Genomic DNA, 24,462 nt, shown 5'->3' on the forward strand with positions numbered 1-24,462 from the left:
TGTGTCCTAGACAGACCCAGCACTTATACCTTCGTCTTAAAATATAAGATATTTTCGTAGGCTAGAGTAAGTTGCAATACTGTTCGATCATGTGGTTTCACCGGCCGTAGGATGGGCCAGAAGCGACGGAGGACGCCCTCACAGGCTATCCAATCCTCTGCATTCCTTGTCGGAATTAAAAGCTCTCCGGGCCTGGCTATGATAAACATACATGTGGGATTACAGTGGCTGGCAGTCCAGTATGGTCGTGATGGATCTGTCCGTCCGTGGCGGCATCTGCCCCCGTAGTATTTCAAACCCCAACAAACAGGCAATTCCAGGCAGAGCTAGGGGGGCGAGATGGCGGCAGCCGAGCGTGGGAGCAGGGAGGAGAGGTGGAGCCTGGCCGGCGCCACGGCGCTCGTCACCGGCGGGAGCAAAGGGATCGGGGGGGCCATCGTGGAGGAGCTCGCCGGGTTCGGGGCCAGGGTGCACACCTGCTCCCGGAACGCCGCGGAGCTGGAGTGCTGCCTGCGGTGGGAGGAGAAGGGCATGCGCGTCACCGTCTCCGTTTGTCACGTCTCCGTGCCCGCCGACAGGGAGAAGCTCATGGATACGGTCCGGCAAACCTTCGACGGCAAGCTTAGCATACTAGTAAGTTCTACTCGTGTATATGGAAATCAATATGTCAACCATTCATGCTCCTTCCGTACATAACAGGTTCGTTTCTAACCATTGACCATGGGTAGATCCAGAAACTTCTTGAAGCCACAAACAGAAGTGTCAAATATGCCAATTCTCCCCTTGCAAAAGAATTTTTTTGTTGCCAATGTTTCAAAACAAAATCACCGTAAAACATTTTATGCAAGTCGTGGAGACGGCAGGTGGATCCGAAGGACCATATACGTACGATACGTTTCCAATCGTGGGCCTCTCTACTCTCTGTATGTAGGTGAACAATGCAGGGCAACATTTGGTGAAGCCCACCGTTGAGTGCACGATGGAGGAGTACAAGAATGTGATGGCCACCAACCTGGAGTCCAGCTTCCATCTCTGCCAACTCGCTCACCCTCTTCTCGCGCGGGCCGTAGGAGGCAACATCATCAACATCTCTTCCATTGCAAGCTCCATCGGCTTCGCAGGCTCCACAATCTATACCATCACAAAAGGTACCTGCTCACTAGTCACTCCCTCCCAAAATACATTTCATAGTATTAGTCACTCCCTCCCAAAATAAACACTGGTGGTCACTAAACTTGCGTTGGATGTGCAGTTTAGTGCTACATATTTAAAAATACGGTTTTTCGGTCAGATAACTTGCGTTAGGTGCATATACGGTCACTCTGGTTGACTGCCCGCGTATTCGTCGATGGCGTGGCATGCCACGCAAGCAGAGGGCCACTATCAGCGACACAGGCCGGTTCGGGGAGGCGCATGCGTGGCGTTTTTGCATAGAACCTCCTGCACTTATTTTATTTTGCGCAAAAAATCCCTACAACGGCAGGAACAGGCCAACTGTGCATATTTGCGGAGTGGTACCCCAATAACTCTGGCCATTCATTTTGACTCCCCGACGCTTCGTCTCCAGATCAAATAGAGGCGGAGGCGGAGGCGGAGGAAGCGGTGCATGACGGCGGCCGTCGTCAGAGGAGATGATTGAACCTCGTCGTCGACGTCCGGGCAAAGCAGTGCACTCCTATGGTACGTCTGCTCCCCCTTTCTCTCCCTGCTTTCATCCATCTCTTTTCTCTCATCTGCTCCTCGGCATCTTCTTTTTGCCGCGTTTCACCTACCTAGGGTTCATGTATTAAGGCCATTATCTTTGATAGTTTTTCATATGGACGCATTATTCTTAACCGATCTTGGACGTACGGATTGGACTTTGAAGGTCTAGGTTCCCTGTTTGCAAATCGAACTAGGGTTCAGGAAGGTCTACGTCCCCTGTTTGCAAATCGAACTAGGGTTCAGGAAGGTCTTGGTCCCCGGTTTGGTTGGATTAAATCTTTTAAATAGTTGAAAATGTCTGATGTTTGTACTGGGAAGGGCAAGAAGTTAACTGAATTTCGGAAAGTGCATGCAGTTAACTGAATTTTTTTGACACTGAATGTGTACCCTGAATTTCAGAAACTGCATGCAGTTAACTGAATTTTTTTGACAGTGAATGCGTGTACTCTGATTTATTTAAGATTGTGTGTTGTATTGGTACTGAAACTGTGTGATGTCTGTAATATTTTGGTAAGGGTTTGTGTGCTGTATTGGTACTGAAAATTTGTTTTATTTTCACAATGCAGGTGATTTTGATGGCTTGTTTAGTGTTCAGATCCACCACAAGGGTTTCTTCTATGGGAGTGAGAGCAACAAGACTAACATGGATTATGAGGTTGACTGGTTTGACATGTGTGAGAGTGACACATGGTCAATGTTATCGGGGGTCTATGCAAAAAACGCCATGCACGCGCCTCCCCGAACCGGCCTGTGTCGTTGACAGTGGGCCACTGCTTGCGTGGCATGCCACGCCATCGACGAATACGTGGGCAGTCAACCAGAGTGACCGTATATGCACCTAAGCGCAAGTTATCTGACCGAAAAACCGTATTGTCAAAGATGTAACACTAAACTGCACATCCAACGCAAGTTTAGTGACTACCAGTGTAATTACCTCTTTTATAAATATATGTTGTGTTTGTAGGTGCACTGAACCAACTGACGTGGAGTTTGGCCACCGAGTGGGCCCCTCACAACATCCGTGTGAACAGTGTCGCCCCAGGATTCATCGCAACTGATATGGTTGAAAAAGTAAGCAATATATTGTCTAACCTGTTCAAAGTACTACTAGTAGGTGTTTTGCTAGTTTAAACAACAACGCACTAATTTTAAACCAGGCTTTTGATATCTTTTTAATGAGATAATTTAGGGTTTATAGTTAGGGTTTATGGTTAGGGTTTAGGCTTAAGGGAGTTATAACAGTTTTTTGGGATGGAGGCTGGCTGGCAAGGAGGCCAAGTACTCCCCTATGCTCGCCAAGGCCATCAAGGCCAAGGCAGCTCGCCTCTCTGCTGCTGACGTGGATACGGCCATTGGCCGTGCCATCCAGGAGGCCCGCCTCCACGAGCCCAATGCCCCTCTTGCCTCCGCCGAAGACCTAGCCGCCATTGCGCTGCTCTGTGGCGCCGACGACGGTCAGCTGGATGCCATCCTTGGATCCGAGGCCTCTGCCTCTGGTGACGACGAGGCTCCATGATCTGCTCTCTTTGCGTTCTTGGCCCGTCGGCGCGCTCCCGGCCGCCTCCGCTACCCCTCGTCTCTCCACATGTCGCTGCCGTCACGCTGTACTTTTGGTTGCTGCAACCTCTGTCGCTTGTACCAGTGCTACTCTTGCTCTCACCCGTAGCTTTTGTGTATGTACGCCAGTTGTACGCCGGCTCTGGCCGCTGGTATTTGAACGATTTTAATGAGTAATGACGCCTTCTCAATCTGCTCCCGGAATGTACGTGATCTTGGTGATGATGATAAATGCTCCGATGTTCTCTCCGAATTGATAGCGATTAAGCCACACATTACCCTCTTGCAAGAATCAAAACTCGACACTCTCTCTGACCTCAAAATAAGATCCTTCTTGCCACGACAACTCGACCAAGTGTTCTCGTTACCAGCTGTGGGCACCGCGGGTGGCACCATCTCTGCCATCAACTCTGCCTCTTTTCAAGTTGTTTCCTACTCACACCTAACTTTCTCATCCACCTAATCCTACAATCAACTGCGTGCGCCCACCACATTGCCATCACAAATATATACGCTCCCTCGTCATGATCACTTAAGCAAGCCTTCTTAAACGAACTCTCCTCGATCTCACAACCAGATGACACCCCCTGGATTATCGCTGGCGACTTCAACCTTATCCGCTTCCCCTCTGATAAAAACAACCCCGCCTTCTGCCACGCCGAAGCCAATGCGTTTAACCAAACCCTAGATGATTTAGCTCTCATAGAGTTGCCCCTACTTGATCGCAGGTACACCTGGTCAAACAACAGAGCCACCCCCACCTTAGAACGGATAGATCACGTTTTCTTTAACCTAGCATGGGCTGACGCCTTCCCTAACACCTCGCTATCCTCTCGTACTCGTTTCACGTCTAATCACGTCCCCCTCATCATCCACGTCACTTCCACCATCCCACGATCCAATTTCTTTAAATTTGAGGCTGGATGGGCCAACTTCCGGCCTTGTGGTGATATTGTTAGCCAAATTTGGGCCTCACAGCCCACATCGCCACCCAACGCTGCCGCCTCTCTCGTCGCCGTGCTAAAAAAAATCTCGCATCAGTCTCAAAAAATGGGCATGTTCTCGTATCCCCACCCCCCTCCGCGAAGCTCGTTGCCATGCTGCAATCACCGCCTTAGACCTCGTCGAGGAAAATAGGACTCTATCCCAACCAGAATCTCTCACTCGCAAAATCATTGTCTCCATCCTCAAATGCACCATCCAGGAGAAAATGACATACTGGCGTTGGCGTGCTAAAGTATCACGCGCCATCCACGGCGGAGAGAATACCAAGTTCTTGTTGGGGAACGTAGTAATTTCAAAAAAATTCCTACGCACACGCAAGATCATGGTGATGCATAGCAACGAGAGGGGAGAGTGTTGTCCACGTACCCTCGTAGACCGACAGCGGAAGCGTTATCACAACGCGGTTGATGTAGTCGTACGTCTTCACGATCCGACCGATCAAGTACCGAACGTACGACACCTCCGAGTTCTACACACGTTCAGCTCGATGACGTCCCTCGAACTCCGATCCAGCCGAGTGTTGAGGGAGAGTTTCGTCAGCACGACGGCGTGGTGACGATGATGATGTTCCACCGACGCAGGGCTTCGCCTAAGCTCCACAACGGTATTATCGAGGTGTAATATGGTGGAGGGGGGCACCGCACACGGCTAAGAGATCTCAAGGATCAATTGTTGTGTCTCTAGGGAGCCCCCCTGCCCCCGTATATAAAGGAGCAAGGGGGAGGCAGCCGGCCAAGGGGAGAGGCGCGCCATAGGGGGGGTCCTACTCCCACCGGGAGTAGGACTCCTCCTTTCCTTGTGGGAGTAGGACAAGGGAAGGGGGAAGGAGAAAGAAGGAAGGGTGCGCCCCCCTTCCCTAGTCCAATTCGGACCAGACCATGGGGAGGGGTGCGGCCACCTTTTGAGGCCTTTCTCTCCTTTCCCGTATGGCCCATTAAGGCCCAATACGAATTCCCGTAACTCTCCGGTACTCCGAAAAATACCCGAATCACTCGGAACCTTTCCGAAGTCCGAATATAGTCGTCCAATATATAGATCTTTACGTCTCGGCCATTTCGAGACTCCTCGTCATGTCCCCGGTCTCATCCGGGACTCCGAACTCCTTCGGTACATCAAAACTCATAAACTCATAATAAAACTGTCATCGTAACGTTAAGCGTGCAGACCCTACGGGTTCGAGAACTATGTAGACATGACCGAGACACGTCTCCGGTCAATAACCAATAGCGGGACCTGGATGCCCATATTGGCTCCCACATATTCTACGAAGATCTTTATCGGCCAGACCGCATAACAACATACGTTGTTCCCTTTGTCACCGGTATGTTACTTGCCCGAGATTTGATCGTCGGTATCTCGATACCTAGTTCAATCTCGTTACCGGCAAGTCTCTTTACTCGTTCCGTAACACATCATCCTGCAACTAACTCATTAGTCACAATGCTTGCAAGGCTTATAGTGATGTGCATTACCGAGTGGGCCCAGAGATACCTCTCCGACAATCGGAGTGACAAATCCTAATCTCGAAATACGCCAACCCAACAAGTACCTTTGGAGACACCTGTAGAGCACCTTTATAATCACCCATTTACGTTGTGACGTTTGGTAGCACACAAAGTGTTCCTCCGGTAAACGGGAGTTGCATAATCTCATAGTCATAGGAACATGTATAAGTCATGAAGAAAGCAATAGCAACATACTAAACGATCGAGTGCTAAGCTAACGGAATGGGTCAAGTCAATCACGTCATTCTCCTAATGAGGTGATCTCGTTAATCAAATGACAACTTATGTCTATGGCTAGGAAACATAACCATCTTTGATTAACGAGCTAGTCAAGTAGAGGCATACTAGTGACACTCTGTTTGTCTATATATTCACACATGTATTATGTTTACGTTAATACAATTCTAGCCTGAATAATAAACATTTATCATGATACAAGGAAATAAATAATACTTTATTATTGCCTCTAGGGCATATTTCCTTCAGTTCTTCCACACGTCTGCTTCTCAACGTCTCCGGAAAAATAAAATCTTTACCCTCACACGTGATGGCTCTGAATACTCTGCTCACCATCAAAAGGCAGAAATCCTACGTTTGATCGTACTATATATCCACAGCCGGTGCCCGGACTCCACGTCCTAGATGAGCCTTTTACCGAAGAAGAAATTAAGCTTGCATTCTTCACAATGAACCCCCAAGCCAGCCCTGAACCGGACGGTTTCGGACCCTCCTTTTATAGATCCTTCTGGCCTTTAGTAAAAAATGTAGTCCTGTCCTTCTTTTCCCACTTTCACCAAGGCTTAGCAGACATAGAACGCCTAAACCGTGCCCACATTATCCTCCTCCCTAAGAAGGACACACCAACATCTCCCGACACCTTTAGGCCTATCTCACTACAGAACTGTCCAATCAAGGTTGTTGCTAAAGTTATCACATCTCGCCTAAAGCCGCTCATCCCTCTGCTAGTGAATGACAACCAGACCGACTTCATCTCTGGCAGAAATATCACCGAAAATTTTGTCTTTGCAGCCGATCTCATTAGCTCTTGCCAGTCACGTAAAAAACCAACTATGGTCTTTAAGCTGGATTTCAGAAAGGCTTTCAACTCAGTGGCCTGGCCTGCCCTTGACAAAATCCTGGCAATACGTGGGTTCTCCCCAACCTTCCGCAGATGGACCCAAAACATTCTCCACACAGGCAAAGCGGCCATTCTCCTGAACGGGATTCCAGGCAACTGGATTCAATGCAAAAATGGATTTCGACAAGGTGATCCGGTTTCTCCTTACCTCTTCCTTATCGTTGCCGACCTGCTTCAACAGCTCATCCTCCAGAACTCTGAACCTTCTCTCCACCACCCCATCTTCTCCCACCAGCCTCCCACCGTCCTCCAATACGCCGATGATACGCTCATCGTTTCAGCCGCCTCTCCTGGCGCCGCCGTAGCCCTTAAAGTAATCCTAAACAATTTTGCACACTCCACGGGCCTCGCCATCAACTTCTCCAAAACTACCTTAGCCACTCTACACACAGACGATTCCAAGACTACTGCCATTGCCCTCGCCATGGGGTGCTCATGCGCCTCCTTTCCGCAAACTTACCTCGGTCTTCCTCTCGCCCCGACTAAGCCTCTCACCAATGCCTTCAACCCTTTGGTAGAACGTTCTGGGAAATTACTTATGGGCTGGCGTGCCAAACTTCTCGATAAAGGCGATCGGCTCATCCTCATTTCCGTAGTTTTGGACTCAATCCTCACCTATTTCATCTGTGTTTCGCATCCCCAAGAAAACAATCAAAACATTGGACTCTCTGAGAAGGGCTTTTTTTGGGAAGGAGACGTTGCTTGCTCAGGTGCTCAATGTCTTATTGCATGCAAAAATGTCTACTTACCAAAAAATCGGTGGTTTAGGGCTCAAAAACCCGCAAGTTCAAAACAACTGCCTCCTTATGAAATTTGCTGCCAAAGCACTCTCCAATGCACAAACACCTTGGCTTGAGTGGCTTGATCTCCAACACCCTAACACACTAGTCACCTCATCCCCTCAAACCTCTTTTCTGTGCCGCACAATTTCACAGCAAATCCCTACCCTACAGAATATCACGTTCGTGTTAACAAACAATGGCTCACATACTTACTTCTGGCTAGACACTTGGCTGGCTCCACAACCCCTTGCCATCACCTTCCCCCACCTATTCTCACACTCCACCTTACAGGTGGTTAAAGTGGCTAATTTTTTTTTGTTTCGGTATCCAAGCTAACCTCCGTAATCGTCTCTCCCTCACGACAGAACAAGAGCTTGTGTCACTTGTGGCTATTTTGCAGGACTTCGTGCCCTCGGCGGGGGAAGATCAACGATTCCTACGACATGGCATTGGCTTCACCACCAAGCATGCATACGGTGCCCTCATGGTTCGGCCAGATAACGATCTCATTGCTCCTCTCATATGGAGCGCCAAGGCTCCTCGAAAGCTTAAAGTCTTCGCCTGGCTACTCTTCAAAGACCACCTCAACACCAGGGTCAATCTGCACACAAGCATATAATAGATTCAGATATATGCCCCCGGTGTGCTAGGTTACCCGAAGACTCCAGCCACCTCTTCATCACATGCCCTCTTGCTAATAGGATTTGGCAACGACTTGGGCTCCTACCACCAACCGACAACATCGCAGACCTATGGCACGCCACTATACCTCCTCACCTCTCCACCACGGCATGGCCCTCGGTCCTCTTGGCTTTATTATGGATGATCTGGGCAGCACGAAATGACATGGTGTTTAGGACGGTGGATCAAAGCTCTGTAATAACCCTTAGGAACCTCATTTCTGTTTTGGATCTCTGATCTCATCGTCTTGTGGGAAACACAAGACAAGGAGGACGTCTTCTCGTGGCGTTCCTACCTCTCTGCATGTTGCACCGTGCCTATATAATTCTGTACTTACTGCCATGGCAGTCCTTTGAGTAATATATTCAGGTGGGGGAGCTCCCCCCGGTGATTCTAAAAAAAAACAGTTTTTTGGGAAGTGATAAGTATACTTTACACCGGGAGGAAAAAGGTTTCTAACATCCCGAATGTTCTTTGTGGATATACTTGATAGATAAATAAGGAGTACATGGAGCGGGAGCACGCGAAGACCCCGTTGCGACGGTGTGGCAAGCCAGCAGAGGTTGCCTCGACGGTGGCATTTCTCTGCATGCCGGCGGCTTCCTTCATCACCGGGCAGGTCATCTATGTTGACGGTGGTCGAACCATTAGTGCTTAAATTGGCCACCATCACCACCACTGCATAAGCTCTAATTAGTCACTCGACAGAGAAGTACGAGTGTTGCGAGTGACAATTTTCTTAGTAAAATAAATTATGCCAACATGGAGTAATCACTGGCATCATCTATGGTACGTAGTACATGTATGTGTGTATGTGCGTGCATACCTGTGCTACACAGTTTTTGTATGCCTTTTGTACTGGACATATTTATATGGTCATTCTTGTGTTAGTAATGGAGATGAATATTGGGGTACTGCTTTTCTATTGATGCTGAAAAGTATACTTAACTACTATATAAGATTTTTGTCAAGACGAGATGCGAACTTCATAGGGTCATACTACCTTCTTTTTATTCTGCATAGAGTCGGCATATTAGGTTTGTCTTGAAGTTAAAGTTTATAAAATGTAACCAGATTTTATATCACAGAATTTATACAATATGTAAATATATTACATGATGGATCTCATGATAGTTTTTCGATAAAGAGCGGACTTTATAGACTCATAATGTTGCATCAAGAGAATACAATCACTATGAACACATGTCGGCCTCTGCACGACTAGGATGTACACAACCAGTCAAAGTGAACTTAAACATACAACAACAATCACCACAGATGACAACACCTGAACTGTGAAAGTAGTGCTTCAAACACGATGCCTTCACGAAGGAAACGAGACACAAGTGTCGTCGTCACCAGATCCACCCATGAAGATTAGATCTTGGGTTTCACCTCGAAGAATAAGTCCGAGCAAGCACCAAACAATGTATCCAACAAGGGTATGATGTATAAATCATCATTGCGAGGTACAACTTATGTAGGTCAGACCTAGAGTTTTCACTTCGGAGCTCAAGACCTTGTATTGAATAGCACCACCAAACTTGAGTCATCTTGTACCGCTGCCCCCACTTTCAATGAAGAAGTCCTTGTTGAAGCTAGATCATCTCGCCTCGTTAGCGTACACGTCCAGAGTCCTAACATGGACGTCACAACACAACCAGAGCCCATCTTACAAGGTCCCGATATCAACAAGGTCGTCAAGGCTGCCAAGAAACCATCTTAGAGGCCAACCGGCAGCCCAAAGGCGTCCGCAGTGCTCGGACGCAGACTGCAAAAATAAAGTCGTGGGTGCCGCCAAGAACCCACATGGGGCAATCTAGCAACCCGCCACATCTTCACAGAAGTCAATCGGCGGCAATTCAGGACGAGACATCGAGCATTCAGGTTGGTGGAACTGGCAGGGAGGCCTCATCAGGACCCAATCATCCACCCTTCACTTCCATGTGCGGTCGATGCTCGCGTCATCCAGTCGTTGCACGAGGCCGAGCATCCATGTACTCATGTTGATCCAGCACACCTTGTGTCCACCACCAATATGACATGCCTGCTATGTCGAGACTGTCCAAGAAGGTGGCCACCGCCGCAGGGCATTTCGCGACCGCCCTGCGTTGTCAAGGAAGGTCAGTGCCTAAAGGCTTGGCGCCACCTGCTCGATCTGCTATGGACGGATATGAGGTTGCAACGAACTACATTGACGACTTCCAGCCTTCCTTGCCAGATCTGGACGAGGTAAATCAGCAGATGGCCAATTTGAACGAGCACAGGAACACCAGATCATGTCAACAATCACCAGCCTACCCTGATATGATCTGGATAATAGGAATCAACATGATGCACCGCGGGGCTCTAGGATAAGGGGTCGCGAGAGGGAAAGAGGCAGGAGAGGAGAAGAGTCGGTCTGGAGGCACTGGCGGCGGCGAGGGAGTGTGCTGCGATAGTCTTTCTATGGCGGCGGCTGTGTTGGGTTCGTATGGGTGTCCCGGATCTCACGATAGTGATTTGGTATTGTGATTGTTTGTACTTTTTGCTATGAATTTGGTCAAGCATAGGAAAGATTAACTTATGAAAAACGTAATATTCGAAGTAAAAAAGAAACAGGGAAGTACTATGTAAATAGTATTCTGACTAGAATTTCAACTACTTCCTTTTAGTGCTTATATTTTCTTGTACCACACAATGTTAGCAGCATACCCCGAATCATGCCAGCACTTGGGCCTTATTCCTCAATGTAGAACCCGGTGGTGCAATAACAACATCTCATCATCGTAGTTTTTTTTGAAACGGAGGCAAAAGTTTTGCCTCGCCGATTAATTAAGAAGAAGAGAGTTGTCCAGTTAATTTCGGAAAACCGGGCAAAAACTGATACAAACAACCCACATGCGTACTACTCACACTGCATGAAACACCGTGACCGCACATGTGGCCCTCCTAATGCACGACAACCGCAACTCTTGACACTTGTACAACACAACGAAGCTCTAGACAAGAACACCACCCACAATAGAAATGAAGCACCCTCCATCATGAAGTCACAGGAACCTTCGGAATGGTGCACCCTTCTTGCTTTTGTTTGTCTTTGCTTTCTCCTTGTTGGGTTTCTCCTTTAGGAGGCATCCACTTGTATTGTTGGATCCAGGATGATCAACCACCCATTTGTCAAGGAAGTCGTAGAACTCATTGTACTTCTTGATGTAGTTGTCGTCAACCAAGGGGCTCTTAGGAGCAGGAACCAACCAACCGGCCGCAATGACATCATCGGCCTGAGAAACCACCGACACGACATCCTCGACCACAGGGACCATCGACACAATGGACTTCGGCGCCTCGAGTTGCAAACATGAAAGAGGCGAGACATGCCCCTCACACAAGGTCGCCGATAAGTCCACCTCCAACCTCTCCAAGGACAGAGGCGAAGCAGGGCTTAGACTTATATCCCTAAGCTCGGGAATTACCTGTAGCACCAGAGCCGCAAGCACGGCGATGGACTCACCCACAATAGTAGGCAACACAACGGTTGGAGCAGACATCGACGGTGAATTGTCCCGAACACGGGGGGAGAAACAACCATAGGGCTCTGCACCTCCGTCCTCCGTGGAGCCAACATCAGCCACACCAAGAGATCGTGGCATTGGTGTGGCCTGCAACATAGCCGGCACAAGGGAGAGGCTACTCAAAGCAGCCTCCGCCCGCTCCAGAAAGCTCTCAATACGTGTCTGCCAGCCTTGAAGCAACTCAGTCTGGCCAGCCAGAGCATACTGAAGCACCACATTGGATGGGGTTGTCGGGCTAGCGGAAGCAGAAACCACAGAGGCCCAAGACCCATGGCGAAGCTCATTGGAGGGAAGCGCAAATTTCATTTGGCCTTCTCTTGGAGCAGGAGTCTGACGATGCTGGGTGCCGAGGCGAGAGATGGGCGGCATGACAAGACATGCCAATGAGCTGAGAGGACGCCAGGGGTTACGATAGTCGTGTGCACGATGGCCGTTCTCCAAGCAGTGAGCACATCGAAAGAGATTTCTGCAAACCGTCGCACGGTGTCCCGGGGCGAGGCATCTGCAACATCAACCGTGGAGCCAGGCGGGGATAGGCCAGGGAGCCAGAGCCAAGGCCGGTGACGCCAAACAACGCTGAGCCCCCCACCTTCACCCATCCCTGCTCCGAAGACGCCTCAGGAGCAGTAGCGACAGCAACAACAGCCAGATCGCTCACCCCGCTCGAGCATCTGGCAGCCGCACCCAACAGCGTCAGTGGGGCGAGCTCGTTGTCATCGCCAATGCTGCAGACGTCATCGGCGAGGGAAGCACATGGCACGGCCAGCAGCTGCCACAGGGCCCGCACAATGGCGTCGGGGGCGAGCGCACGCCCAAAGGAAGTCGTCGGCGGAGGGGAAGCTGGGCCCTCCCAATCTGAACATGGCGAGGCAGAGGTGACAACCACAGGGGGCAAACCACGAGCGATTGGCGTAGGCGGCCTGAGGGGCCAGCCTGAGGAGGCTCAGACGGGAAGAACGGCTGGAACACGAGACGATGACGGAGCCAATGCAGAATCAGTCACAGCAGCTGCCGAGCCCAGGAGATGAGGCGACGCCGAGGGTGATGGAGAAGGGGCCAGGGCGGGGAGCCTCGATCCAGTCTGGCCAGCGGCGGCGAAGTACGGAGGGCGGGGAGCCGAGCGGCCGCGGGGAGCGCCCACGCACCGCATGTGAGGTCGCGATAGCCCCATGGTTACCCGCGCACAGCCATCTTCCTGCTGCTGCTCGCTCAAGGAACTGGTCGGGATCTCGCCGGCTGCGGGAGGCCGAAAGAGCGGCTGGCGAGAGACGCGGTTGGGAAGGATTGAGAGAGGGTGTGATGGGGCTTCCGGATCTGGGCCGGACGGAGGCTGAGGCCGGAGCAAGGATATCAGGCCGGCGGCGCCTCGCGCACGACCGACGTGACCCTGCTCGCGAGAGCTCTCGCATCTTTTCAAAAGTGTAGTTGGAGATCTCCCTGTTCCGATATTCATCAGTCATGGAGATGCAGAGTCATGCCACGGTCCTCCTCTGGTAGGGCGGCTCCACCGCCGCCTACGTTTTTTACGACCTCTCCTCATCTTCAATGGGGAGCTATAGCGTGCTGTGGCGTGGCAGGATGCGGCTGGTCGGCATGACGACCTGCTATGCCTTTGTGCTGCGGCGATGGCGGCGACGTCGCCCTGGTCAACCCAGCAACAAGGGAGACGATGTCCGTCCCACGGCTGCCATGCGACGTGGAAATGGACGAAACTGACCCTTCTTCAAAACTTCAACATGAAATGACCCCAATCTAAAAATATTTTACAAAACTGGCCCTTTTTCATGACGCACGGGGCTAGGACGCCATGCTAATTGGCATGACACCCTAGCCTGGGGCGCCATGCTACATGTCGCTACGATGGCGCCCTAGCCCCGGGTGTCATGCGGCATGGGCCCCCAACACTGGGCGTCATGCAAAAATGGGCCAGTTTAGGATTTTTTTCAGATTAGGGTCATTTTATGTTGAAGTTTCAGAAGGGGACTAGTTTCAAACATTTTCACCCATGCGACGACCAGCTATTCCGCGGGGCGACGACTTCTACAGGAGGTCTGAGTGGGACAAGGCATACAACTTCGTGTACCATCGAGTTAATTGCATGGAAGACCACAATTGGGGCAGCACGTCCAAACCCACGACACGAGAATCTTGCTAGGTGGGAAGGTGGAATTGCATGCCATGGATATACAACATAAATGCAAAAAGACTTTAGACATAGTTCATACTTAATGGTACTTCAATTAACTTTAAATTAGGGTATGCTCTGTTAGAAATATGCCCTAGAGGCAATAATAAATTGGTTATTATTATATTTCCTTGTTCATGATAATCGTTTATTATCCATGCTAAAATTGTATTGATAGGAAACTCAGATACATGTGTGGATGCATAGACAACACCATGTCCCTAGTAAGCCTCTAGTTGACTAGCTTGTTGATCAATAGATGGTTACGGTTTCCTGACCATGGACATTGGATGTCGTTGATAACGGGATCACATCATTAGGAGAATGATGTGATGGACAAGACCCAATCCTAAGCCTAGCACAAGATCGTGTAGTTCGTTTGCTAAAAGCTTTTCTAATGTCAAGTATCATTTCCTTAGACCATGAGATTGTGCAACTCCCGGATACCGTAGGAATGCTTTGGGTGTACCAAACGTCACAACGTAACTGGGTGGCTATAAAGGTGCACTACAGGTATCTCCGAAAGTGTCTGTTGGGTTGGCACGAATCGAGACTGGGATTTGTCACTCCGTGTAAACGGAGAGGTATCTCTGGGCCCACTCGGTAGGACATCATCATAATGTGCACAATGTGACCAAGGATTTGATCACGGGATGATGTGTTACGGAACGAGTAAAGAGACTTGCCGGTAACGAGATTGAACAAGGTATCGGGATACCGACGATCGAATCTCGGGCAAGTAATGTACCGATAGACAAAGGGAATTGTATACGGGATTGATTGAATCCCCGACATCGTGGTTCATCCGATGAGATCATCGTGGAACATGTGGGAGCCAACATGGGTATCCAGATCCCGCTGTTGGTTATTGACCGGAGAACGTCTCGGTCATGTCTGCATGGTTCCCGAACCCGTAGGGTCTACACACTTAAGGTTCGATGACGCTAGGGTTATAGGGAATAGATATACGTGGTTACTGAATGTTGTTCGGAGTCCCGGATGAGATCCCGGACGTCACGAGGAGTTCCGGAATGGTCCGGAGGTAAAGATTTATATATGGGAAGTCCCGTTTTGGCCACCGGAAGAGTTTCGGGCGTCACCGGTAATGTACCGGGACCACCGGAGGGTTCCGGGGGTCCACCGGGAGGGGCCACCAGCCCCGGAGGGCCCTATGGGCTGTATGTGGAGAGGGACCAGCACCTTAGTGGGCTGGGCGCCTTCCCTCCCAGGGCCCATGCGCCTGGGGGTTTGGGGGAACCCTAAGGGTAGGCGCCCCCCTTGCCTTGGGGGGCAAGGCAACCCCCTGGCCGCCGCCCCCTCCTCAGATTGGATCTGAGGGGGCCGGCCCCCCTCTCCCTTGCCCCTATATATATGTGGGGGGTGGGAGGGCAGCCGCAACAAAAGTTCTGGCGCAGCCCTTCCCCTCTTCCATGTCCTCCTCCTCTCCTGCGGTGCTTGGCGAAGCCCTGCAGGATTGCCACGCTCCTCCATCACCACCACGCCGTCGTGCTGCTGCTGGACGGAGTCTTCCCCAACCTCTCCCTCTCTCCTTGTTGGATCAAGGCGTGGGAGACGTCACCGGGCTGCACGTGTGTTGAACGCGGAGGCGCCGTGGTTCGGCGCTTAGATCGGAATCAACCGCGATCTGAATCGCCACGAGTATGACTCCTTCATCCGCGTTCTTGCAACGCTTCCGCATCACGATCTATAAGGGTATGTAGATGCACTCCCCTTCCCCTCGTTGCTAGATTACTCCATAGATTGATCTTGGTGATGCGTAGAAAATTTTGAATTTCTGCTACGTTCCCCAACATGCTCCCAAAAAAATCAGTATCCCTCATTACTAGTGACTTAAGATCCATGACTCACTTACTCCGCTAATGATGTGACATCACCGATGACAGATTAATGAGAACGGTAGGTCAACATGCCAATCATATCTCCATATGACTCTGATGATCTTTTTATGCGTGTGTTTCGAGCCAAGATGATCTTGGAAAGCCAAGACAACCAGGTGCCTCGCAGCGACAACTGTTTGCATCCCCCTCATACATGTCAAGCCTATCGTGCCCATGTGAAATTGTGCACCTCAGGTTGGCAAGTACTCCGGATGATGCTACACTCTAACGAACACTAACTACTTCATATTTGTGTGAGGGGTCCTATTTAATAACGTCAACTACACATCAAACAAGGTGCCAAAAAGGATTAACATCATATAGAATTCATTTTATAGTGATATGGCATAGCCCCTTTCGTTGAAGAAGTCTTGATCATCCTTAATTTTTTTTTGCAAAAATCATATTGTGGCTGCGTTTTGTCCGCAAGAAAATATTTTCATGACAACAGTGTCAAAATTTCTATCGTGGCACAGTTTTTCAACAAGAAAACTCTATCATGGTATCACTTTTCTACTGTGGTGGTAGAACATTTCTATTGTGGCAGTAGAACTTTTCTACCATGCCTTCTCTTCAACATATTTTGGAATAGAACTCTTTCTCCATGAACAACGTTGCATTGAGGTCCATCGATGCATGATATGTCACCACCATGTCATTCACAATTACTACTAATGCATTCCATGGATTTGTAGTTGACACGCAAGTCAAATTCAATAAATTAATGACCACCATATTGGTTCCTACGAATGGTCGTACTCATGACACAAGTCATGGCATGTGTTCCAGAATTGTATGGCCTAATGCAAACTAAGATGATGTCACCTCCTCCTTCTGATGAATAAGGTGATGATTCTGCTGCTGGAGCCAGTGGTGCTGCCGGAGGTGCCGATGCTACTTCTTCAAGACTGTGGAATTATGAGAAATTTGTGTTTTATAGGACTTGTGTGATGTTTAAGACTATGTTTAACTCTATCTTGTGTGTTGATTTGTGTGATGTTTTTAGTGGCACTATATATGAACTTATGTGATGTTTAATGAAAATTGGAGACAACCTCTATGTGTATGCTTATGTGTTGAACAATATGTTGGTTTACTTAAATTTCTGTAGCATGGTTGGATACCAAATGGAACAGAATCGGTTGCCTGGGAGCTATGGAGGCGGTAATCAAAGGAAACCGCCCTCACGGGGCATCGACTGAGAGCATAGAAGAAATTAGTAATGGAAAATTGTCTGAGCCCCTTTGAGCATTCGAGGTGGTTCTAAAAATTGTCTAAATTGTGTCAAGTATAAGTGATACATGATTTGAGGAGAAATGACAAACCGTCGCCGGCCCATGTACGAAAATGACTTCAAAGCCCATTTGTGTGCTAGTAGGGAGGGGATAGGCGATGTGAAAAAGAAAGAGGTAATAGCACCCCAGATCCATAAACTTGCACAGTATGTGATGTTTTAGTCCAAAACTTGCAAAATGTTACTGAGGACTCCCACAACTTGACACCCTATGTGATGTTTTGGTCCACAGCGAATCACAGCGTGACAAGTGGCAGTCCAGAGGGTGGACCGGTCAGCACGGGCAATTTTTCACAAAGGCCCCTGTCGTTACTCGATTCAACCCGCACTACACCCCACCTGAATTAAATGCCACTCCTGTTGCACAGATCCGTTCGACCTCTCCCGCTGTCCTGTCGGGGGACACAGTGTGGTGGCGATTTGGTGATGATGCTTGTCATCGCGCCGTCGTTGCCGAAGTTTGCCGGCGGGATGGAGCCGCCTCCTTCCGCTCATCTCATCCGGTCGCTCAGCGTCATCCCATCGGACTATGGTGAGCTCCTGTCCCCTCTTCTTCCGCCTCTTCCTTGTTCCGCCCGTGCTCTGTTTCCTCGTCGCCGGTGTGTCGTCGCCGTCCGCATCAGCTCCGCCGCATCGGTGTGTCGCACGGTGGTGTGCGTGTTGAATGCTGTTGGGTTTGTCTTACAGCAGTAAAGCTAGGGTTTTGGCCTAGTAGGTTTTGGCCGAGTAGATTAGGTTAGGTTTTAGCGTGGCAGAGTCTTGGGTTTGGCCTGACAAGTGGTTCTTCTTTTTCATTCATACGTTAGCTTGTTAGAGTCGAGTAGTAGTTCGGTCCTCCATTAATGTGCACCGAAAGCAAATCTGACAATAGTTGATTGTGTTCATCACCACCAAATTTAGTTGTTCAATGCTAATGCTTACTTGTGCAATGGTCATGCTCATGTTTCAGGTGTTAGTGATGCCACCAGTTAGTTGTGTTCAATGGTACCAACTTCAGTTAGCTCAAGTCTTGATTTTTGGACATTTGACTGAATTTTTTCAGTTAACTGTAGTTATGTGAATTTTGTCAGTTAACTGTAGTTATGTGAATTTTGTTAGTGCACTGTAGTTATTCACAATGTTTTCAGTGCACTGTAGTTAACTGAACTTCTCAGTTAACTGAATTTTACTGTTAAGTGTATACATCATTGTGCAGTGCATACAAATTACACATATTTGATGCAGTGTGTGATTCAGCAAATGGACAAAGGGTGGACACTTCTTTCTTTACACTTGAACTTGATCATGGTGGAATTTTCTGTGGACCAATCAGTAATTTGGAGTACTGGAACCCTTCAGTGGAAGTTCTTGATTATGTTGATGCTACCACATTCTCATATTCTTTCATTGAAGAGCACCTAACTTGGTTGGGATATCCAGTGGGTGAGCACATACTTTACTGGTGCTTGCCTGACAAATCAATTGCAGATGGTTTGGTCAGAATTAAATCTGATGATGATGTGCAACACATCATCAGAGCTAGTGTTGAGCATAAAGTGCTGGCTATTATGGTTGACCATGCAGATTTCATCAACAATTTCAGGGCTGAATCCATATGCACATTGCCATCAATTCAGTGCCCTGTTGCAATGCACACTGCAAGTGAAGCTTCTTTCTACCACAGTGTCATTTCTGTCAATGAAGATGAGCCATTTTTAGAGATTGCTGCAACTGGAACAGAACCTGAAAGTTTGCTTATACAAGGTGTAGAGCACAATCTGCTTACTGAAGATGGAGCAACAGTAATTGAAGATATAGTTGTTTCTGAATCAGATTTCAGTGACAGTGATTATGACATAGATGAGGGGGATGATGATCTTTATGATGACAACATTGACTTTGATGTTGATGAACAAGCTGAGGAAGAAGAGGATGATGTGGAGGCAGATGACTATTTGCTTGATGATGAAGATCTTAATCTGCCCATTGAGGAAGCAGAGCAGTTGAGGTACAAGTTTACTGCCTTCAATTCAAAGGTGGACATGGTTTCCCCTGCCTTTAAAGTTGGGATGGTCTTTGCTGATGTGAAGGAGCTAAGACTTGCTATTACTGCATATTCTGTTAAGAACAGAGTTCAGATCAAGAAGTTAAAGAATGACAAAACTAGAATAGAGGATGTTTGTGAAAGAGGTTGCCCATGGTGGCTAAAAGCTGGCAATGACAACAGGACAGGGGGATTTGTAATCAAGGCTTACTATGGAGAGCACCGTTGTCAGAAGAAATGGAAGATAAGGTAGATGACAGCTAAGTTTCAGTGCCAGTATTTCATAGATAAGTTCAGGGATGACCAGAAAATGTCACTTGGTACATTTGCAAGAAAAATCACCAAGGCATTCAATGTGACCCCTAACAGATGGAAGCTAGCTAGGGATAGAACTGCAGCCCTGAAAGAGATCCATGGTGATGTAGAACATCAGTTCAGTAGGCTATGTGACTATGGTCATGAATTAAGGACTACAAACCCTGGGTCTACATTTCTGTTATCAACTGAGCTGAAGAAAGACACAAAATTTCCAAGGAAGTGTCTGAAGACACTATATTGGTCTTATGATGCATGTAAAAGAGGGTGGTTAAAGGGGTGCAGGCCTACCATTTTCATTGATGGATGTCACATGAAAACAAGGTTCAAAGGAGTGTTGCTTAGTGCTGTTGGAATTGATCCAAATGACTGCATTTTCTCCATTGCAATGGGTTGGGTTGAAGTAGAACGCACATGATCTTGGGAATGGTTTCTGACAACTTTGAGAGATGATCTAAACATCACTAACACTGCTCCTTTCACAATTATGAGTGACAAGCAAAAGGGATTGATAAATGTTGTGCAGAAAGTGTGGCCAGATGCAGAGCATAGGTTTTGTGTGAGGCATATCTATCAGAATTTCAATGAGAAGAACAAGGGAGAGTTGCTGAAGCAAGACCTGTGGGCCATTGCAAGATCACCAAACAAAGTGAAGTGGAGGCAGAACTGTGAGAAAATGAATGCAGATAGTTCAGCTGTATTTCATTGGACTGAAAGACTTGATCCAAAGACTTGGTGTAAAGCATTTTTCCAGTGAATTTCCCAAATGTGACATTCTACTGAACAATAATTCTAAAGTGTTTAACAACTATATCCTTGAAGGCAGAGAGATGGCAGTGTTGTCAATGCTTGAATATATATTCTAAAAAATCATGCAAAGGCTTGTGAGCAAACAAAGAGAGACAATAGAAAAGTGGGCAGGGCAGAGAATATGCCCAAAGATCAAGAAGAAGTTAGACAAGAACACTGAATTTGTTGCAAATTGTCATGTTTCAGAAGCTGGCCAACAAAAATTCAGAGTTCAGTCTGGAAATTCTAGCTACACAGTGGACTTGTGTGTGCATACTTGTGATTGCTGGAGATGGCAGTAATCTGGTGTGCCTTGTGGCCATTGCATAGCTTGTTGTAGGGAAGAAAAAATTGATCCAGAGTTAATGGTTCATGACTGCTACACTGTGGAGAATTATATGAAAGCATATGGCTACACACTGGTCCCTCTTAGAGACCCTAAATACTGGGTGGTGCAGCTAGGATACAAGGTATTTCCACCAGTGTTCACTAAACAGCTGGGCAGGCCAAAGAAAAACAGTAAAAAAACACCTAAAGAGAAAATCAAACATGGTGTCAGATATTTGAACAAGAAAGGTGTTACAATGCATTGCTCCATATGTGGCAGAGCTGACCACAACCGAAAGGGCCACTACAGATGGCAGGAAGCACTTGTTGAAGAAGGGGTAGAGCTGGTGGATGAAAATTATGATGATCCAACTTTTCTGCAGGTATGTTTCACTTGTAACTGAATAAAGTTTCACTTGTAGCTGAAGAATGTTTCACTTTCAACTGAATAATATGAGCTTCTTCTTTGCAGAACATATACCCTACCAGGCCAGATCCTAGGTTGGATCCTAGTGAGTCACCCACCGGCATGGTCTTCAACATGGCTACCAGAGATAGAGCTGGAAGAGCTCAACAAAGAGTTCATGGCCCATTGCCACAACAGTCTTCATTTGTTGCTGCTGCTGGTGCTGCAATACCACAGCCAAGGGTCACTACAGAGATGAACATTGGTAGACAGACAAGGGCAAGCACAGCAGCTGACAGAGGAGAAGGATCTGAAGCTACTAGCAGAGGAAGAGGAAGGAAAAGGAGAGGAAGAGGAGCAAATTCTGTGCTTGGAAGAGGAGCTAATGCAAATGGTGTGCTTGGAAGAGGAGCAAATGCAGTGCTTGGACGAGGAGCAAATGCAGTGCGAGGAAGAGGAGCAAATGCTGATGCAGTTCCAGCAAGAGGAGGCAGAAATGTGCATGCTTGGAGAGGCAGGGGAGGATTTCCAGCTGCAGGTAGAGGCAGGGGAGGAAGAAATGTAGATGCAGGTTCAGGAAGAGGAGATATTCAAGCTGCATGTAGAGGTAGGGGTGGAAGAATTCTAGATGCAAGGACAGGAAGAGGAGTAATGCCCGGTGAGAGGGCATGGTGGCTGCTGTTTGGAGAAGATATGAGCAACAGCCTAATTCCTCATCTAAATGCTCCCCCTGATGCTTGATTTGGTGGCAGTTCAGACTGTCACTTTTTTTGTTAAGGCCTGAAGCAATGTAAAACATTGAGTGGCCTTTTTTGGATGCAGAAAGGAGCATCCAGTGCCTCATTTTTTAATGGCAAACAGTGGCATTAACTGCCATTTTTGTAACTAAATACTGTGATGGCAAACATGTGGCATTAGCTGGGTTTTAATGCTTTCCAAAATTCAGTTAACTTCTGTCATTTAGCAAAGTTCAGTTTAATTCAGTTAAGGCTGTCCAGAATTTAGTTAAGTACTGTCAGTTAGCAAAGTTCAGTTTAATTCAGTTTAGGCTGTCCAAAATTCAGTTAAGTACTGTTAGTTAGCAAAGTTCAGTTAAATTCAGTTTAGGCTGTCCAAAATTCAGTTAACTACTATAAGTTTGCAAAGTTCAGTTTAATTCAGTTCATGTCGTCCAAAAATCAGTTAAGTATTGTCAGTTAGCAAAGTTTAGTTAAATTCTGTTGAAATGTTTAATGAAGTTAAACTTAAAAAAAATTAACTTGCTACAGCAAACTGAATGTAGTTAGCTGCAATTCTTTGGCCTATAGATAACTAAATTTTGTGTAAGGAAAAAAGAAAACAAAAATGTTCGGCCTGGGTCTCGAACCCAGGACCGTGGTTTGGTAAGCTAGAAGCAATGCCGGTAGAGTAGTAGTCATGGTTTGGTGTATTTGCTGCCACTGCTGTACTAATACTGATTTTTCCGAGGGGCCGACGATTCAGTTTTTACACCTGTCTTAAAGACGGCAACCCACCGTCTCCTCGTCGCCCACTACCCACTCCCCACTTCCCTCGTCTCCTCGTTGCTTGTGCTACGCACCTCCATCTCATCACCACCAACGAAAACCCTCGCCAAGGTCGAAGCAGCCGCCGACGCCATGGACGGCAGCCTCGGATGGCAGAGGGCCGTCGCAGATCTGGCCGGCGACGTCCAGGCGGCGCGGGCGGAGCTGCAGGAGATCGCGTGCTGGTTCCCGAGCATCCAGATGATGAGGAACCACGCGCGCGGCCTCATCAAGGTAATGACGGACGACCAGAAGCGTTGCGCCATGCCCAGCGGCCCGTACGGCGTCGTCGGCGTCCATCCGGCGAAGATCCTGCAGTTCGCCATGGGGGAGACGCGGTCGGATGATCCGGACCAGCGCACGCGCTAGTGGATGTACCAGTCCGCCAAGGCGCCGCCGCAGCAGCTGGATCCAAACTGTGTCGCCTCCAGGGCGGAGCGCGTGCGGGAGGTTGTCCTTGCCGTCCCCGTGCCAATCAACAGGGCGCACTGGGACAGGTTCTAGCCTGAGCTCCTCCTTCCCGACGACGTCTCCGATGCGGATTCGTCGTCCGACTCCGAGCACGAGAACCTCACCTCCGACGTGGACTCTGGCTACGACCCGGAGACCGAGTCGTCTGAAGAGTGGGAGGTGGACGTCATCGTCCTCTCTGACGACGAGCCGGATGAGGTGCAGATGGCACCACGGGCTTTGAACCTCCCCATCGACGTGGACGCGCTGCCGGATGTTCCCGACTTCGTCGTCGTCGAGCAAGAGGAGGCGGACGAGGCGGACAAGATGCCTGTGCAGGAAGAGGAGGCGGACGGCGGGAAGGGGAAGAAGAATGCAAGCAACAAGAGGCCTGCAGATGGGGTGGTGCGCCGCTCGGAGAGGCTGAAGATGTTGAAGGAGAATTGAAGCAGAAGCAGGGTGATGCAGCTGAAGAATAAGACATTAGGTATGCTGATATAGTAAAGCAGCATATAAGTTAAGTATTTTGGCAATGTAGAGCATATAAGTTATTTTATGATGCTATGGTGCTGTTAAGTATGATGGTGAACTAAGATGTTGAACTATGATGGTATGGTCAGTTATGCTAAACTAAGGTGTTGAACTATCCTATGCTAAAGTATCCCATGCTGTAGTTAGTTAGTTATGAATGTTGTGGTCAGTTAACAATTTGAATGTCTGCATGTGGTGTACTGATGCAACATGAGATGCCATGACTAGGGTCCATATGCAACAATGTGTTGCAACCAACTCTTTCCCAAAATAGATGGGACCTATGGGCATGTAGTAGGGTCCATATGCACATATTCAGTTAAACATTCAGAAGTTCAACTCTGAAAAATCCAGTTAACTCTGAAAAATTCAGTTAACTGTCAAAGTACAGTTAACTGTGAACAAATTCAGTTAACTCTGAAAAATTCAGTTAACTGTCAAAGTTCAGTTAACTGTCACAATTACAGTTAAATGTGAAAAAATTCAGTTAACTCTCTGTCAAAAATAGCTAGGAGCAATGAGTATGGTCCATATGGTGCACATATTCACTTAAGTACTGTCAGTTATCTGAAATTTAGTGCACTGAGAGGACAAATTCAGTTATCTTCTGACTTTGAAACAAGATTTGAGTTAGCTTTGTGCACTAATTTAGTGCACTCTGAACAAATTCAGTTAACTTTGAAAAATTCAGTTAACTGTCAAAGTACAATTAACTATGACCAAATTCAGTTAACTCTGAAAAATTCAGTTAACTGTCAAAGTATAGTTAACTGT

The 24,462-nt window shown here is 48.0% G+C and overlaps 1 protein-coding gene across 3 annotated transcripts; it reads left to right on the forward strand.

Moving 5' to 3' along the window:
* Nucleotides 1-276: 276 nt before the first annotated feature.
* LOC109745607 (noroxomaritidine/norcraugsodine reductase) lies at nt 277-9,266 on the forward strand. Of its 3 annotated transcripts, none has more exons than XM_020304729.4 (4): nt 280-633; nt 932-1,148; nt 1,568-1,680; nt 2,271-2,775. In XM_020304729.4, the coding sequence occupies exons 1-3, from the start codon at nt 340-342 to the stop codon at nt 1,633-1,635; spliced, it is 579 nt and encodes a 192-aa protein (XP_020160318.1). In that variant the 5' UTR covers nt 280-339; the 3' UTR covers nt 1,636-1,680; nt 2,271-2,775. The 3 variants fall into 3 exon arrangements, with proteins under 3 accessions (XP_020160317.1, XP_020160318.1, XP_020160316.1); XM_020304727.4 differs by lacking the exon at nt 1,568-1,680 and adding an exon at nt 8,866-9,266 and having other exon boundaries at nt 283-633; nt 2,669-2,775; XM_020304728.4 differs by lacking the exon at nt 1,568-1,680 and having other exon boundaries at nt 277-633.
* The last annotated feature ends 15,196 nt before the right edge of the window (nt 9,267-24,462 follow it).

This window comes from Aegilops tauschii, chromosome 5 (genome assembly GCF_002575655.3).
Source record: "Aegilops tauschii subsp. strangulata cultivar AL8/78 chromosome 5, Aet v6.0, whole genome shotgun sequence".
Taxonomy (NCBI): domain Eukaryota; kingdom Viridiplantae; phylum Streptophyta; class Magnoliopsida; order Poales; family Poaceae; genus Aegilops; species Aegilops tauschii.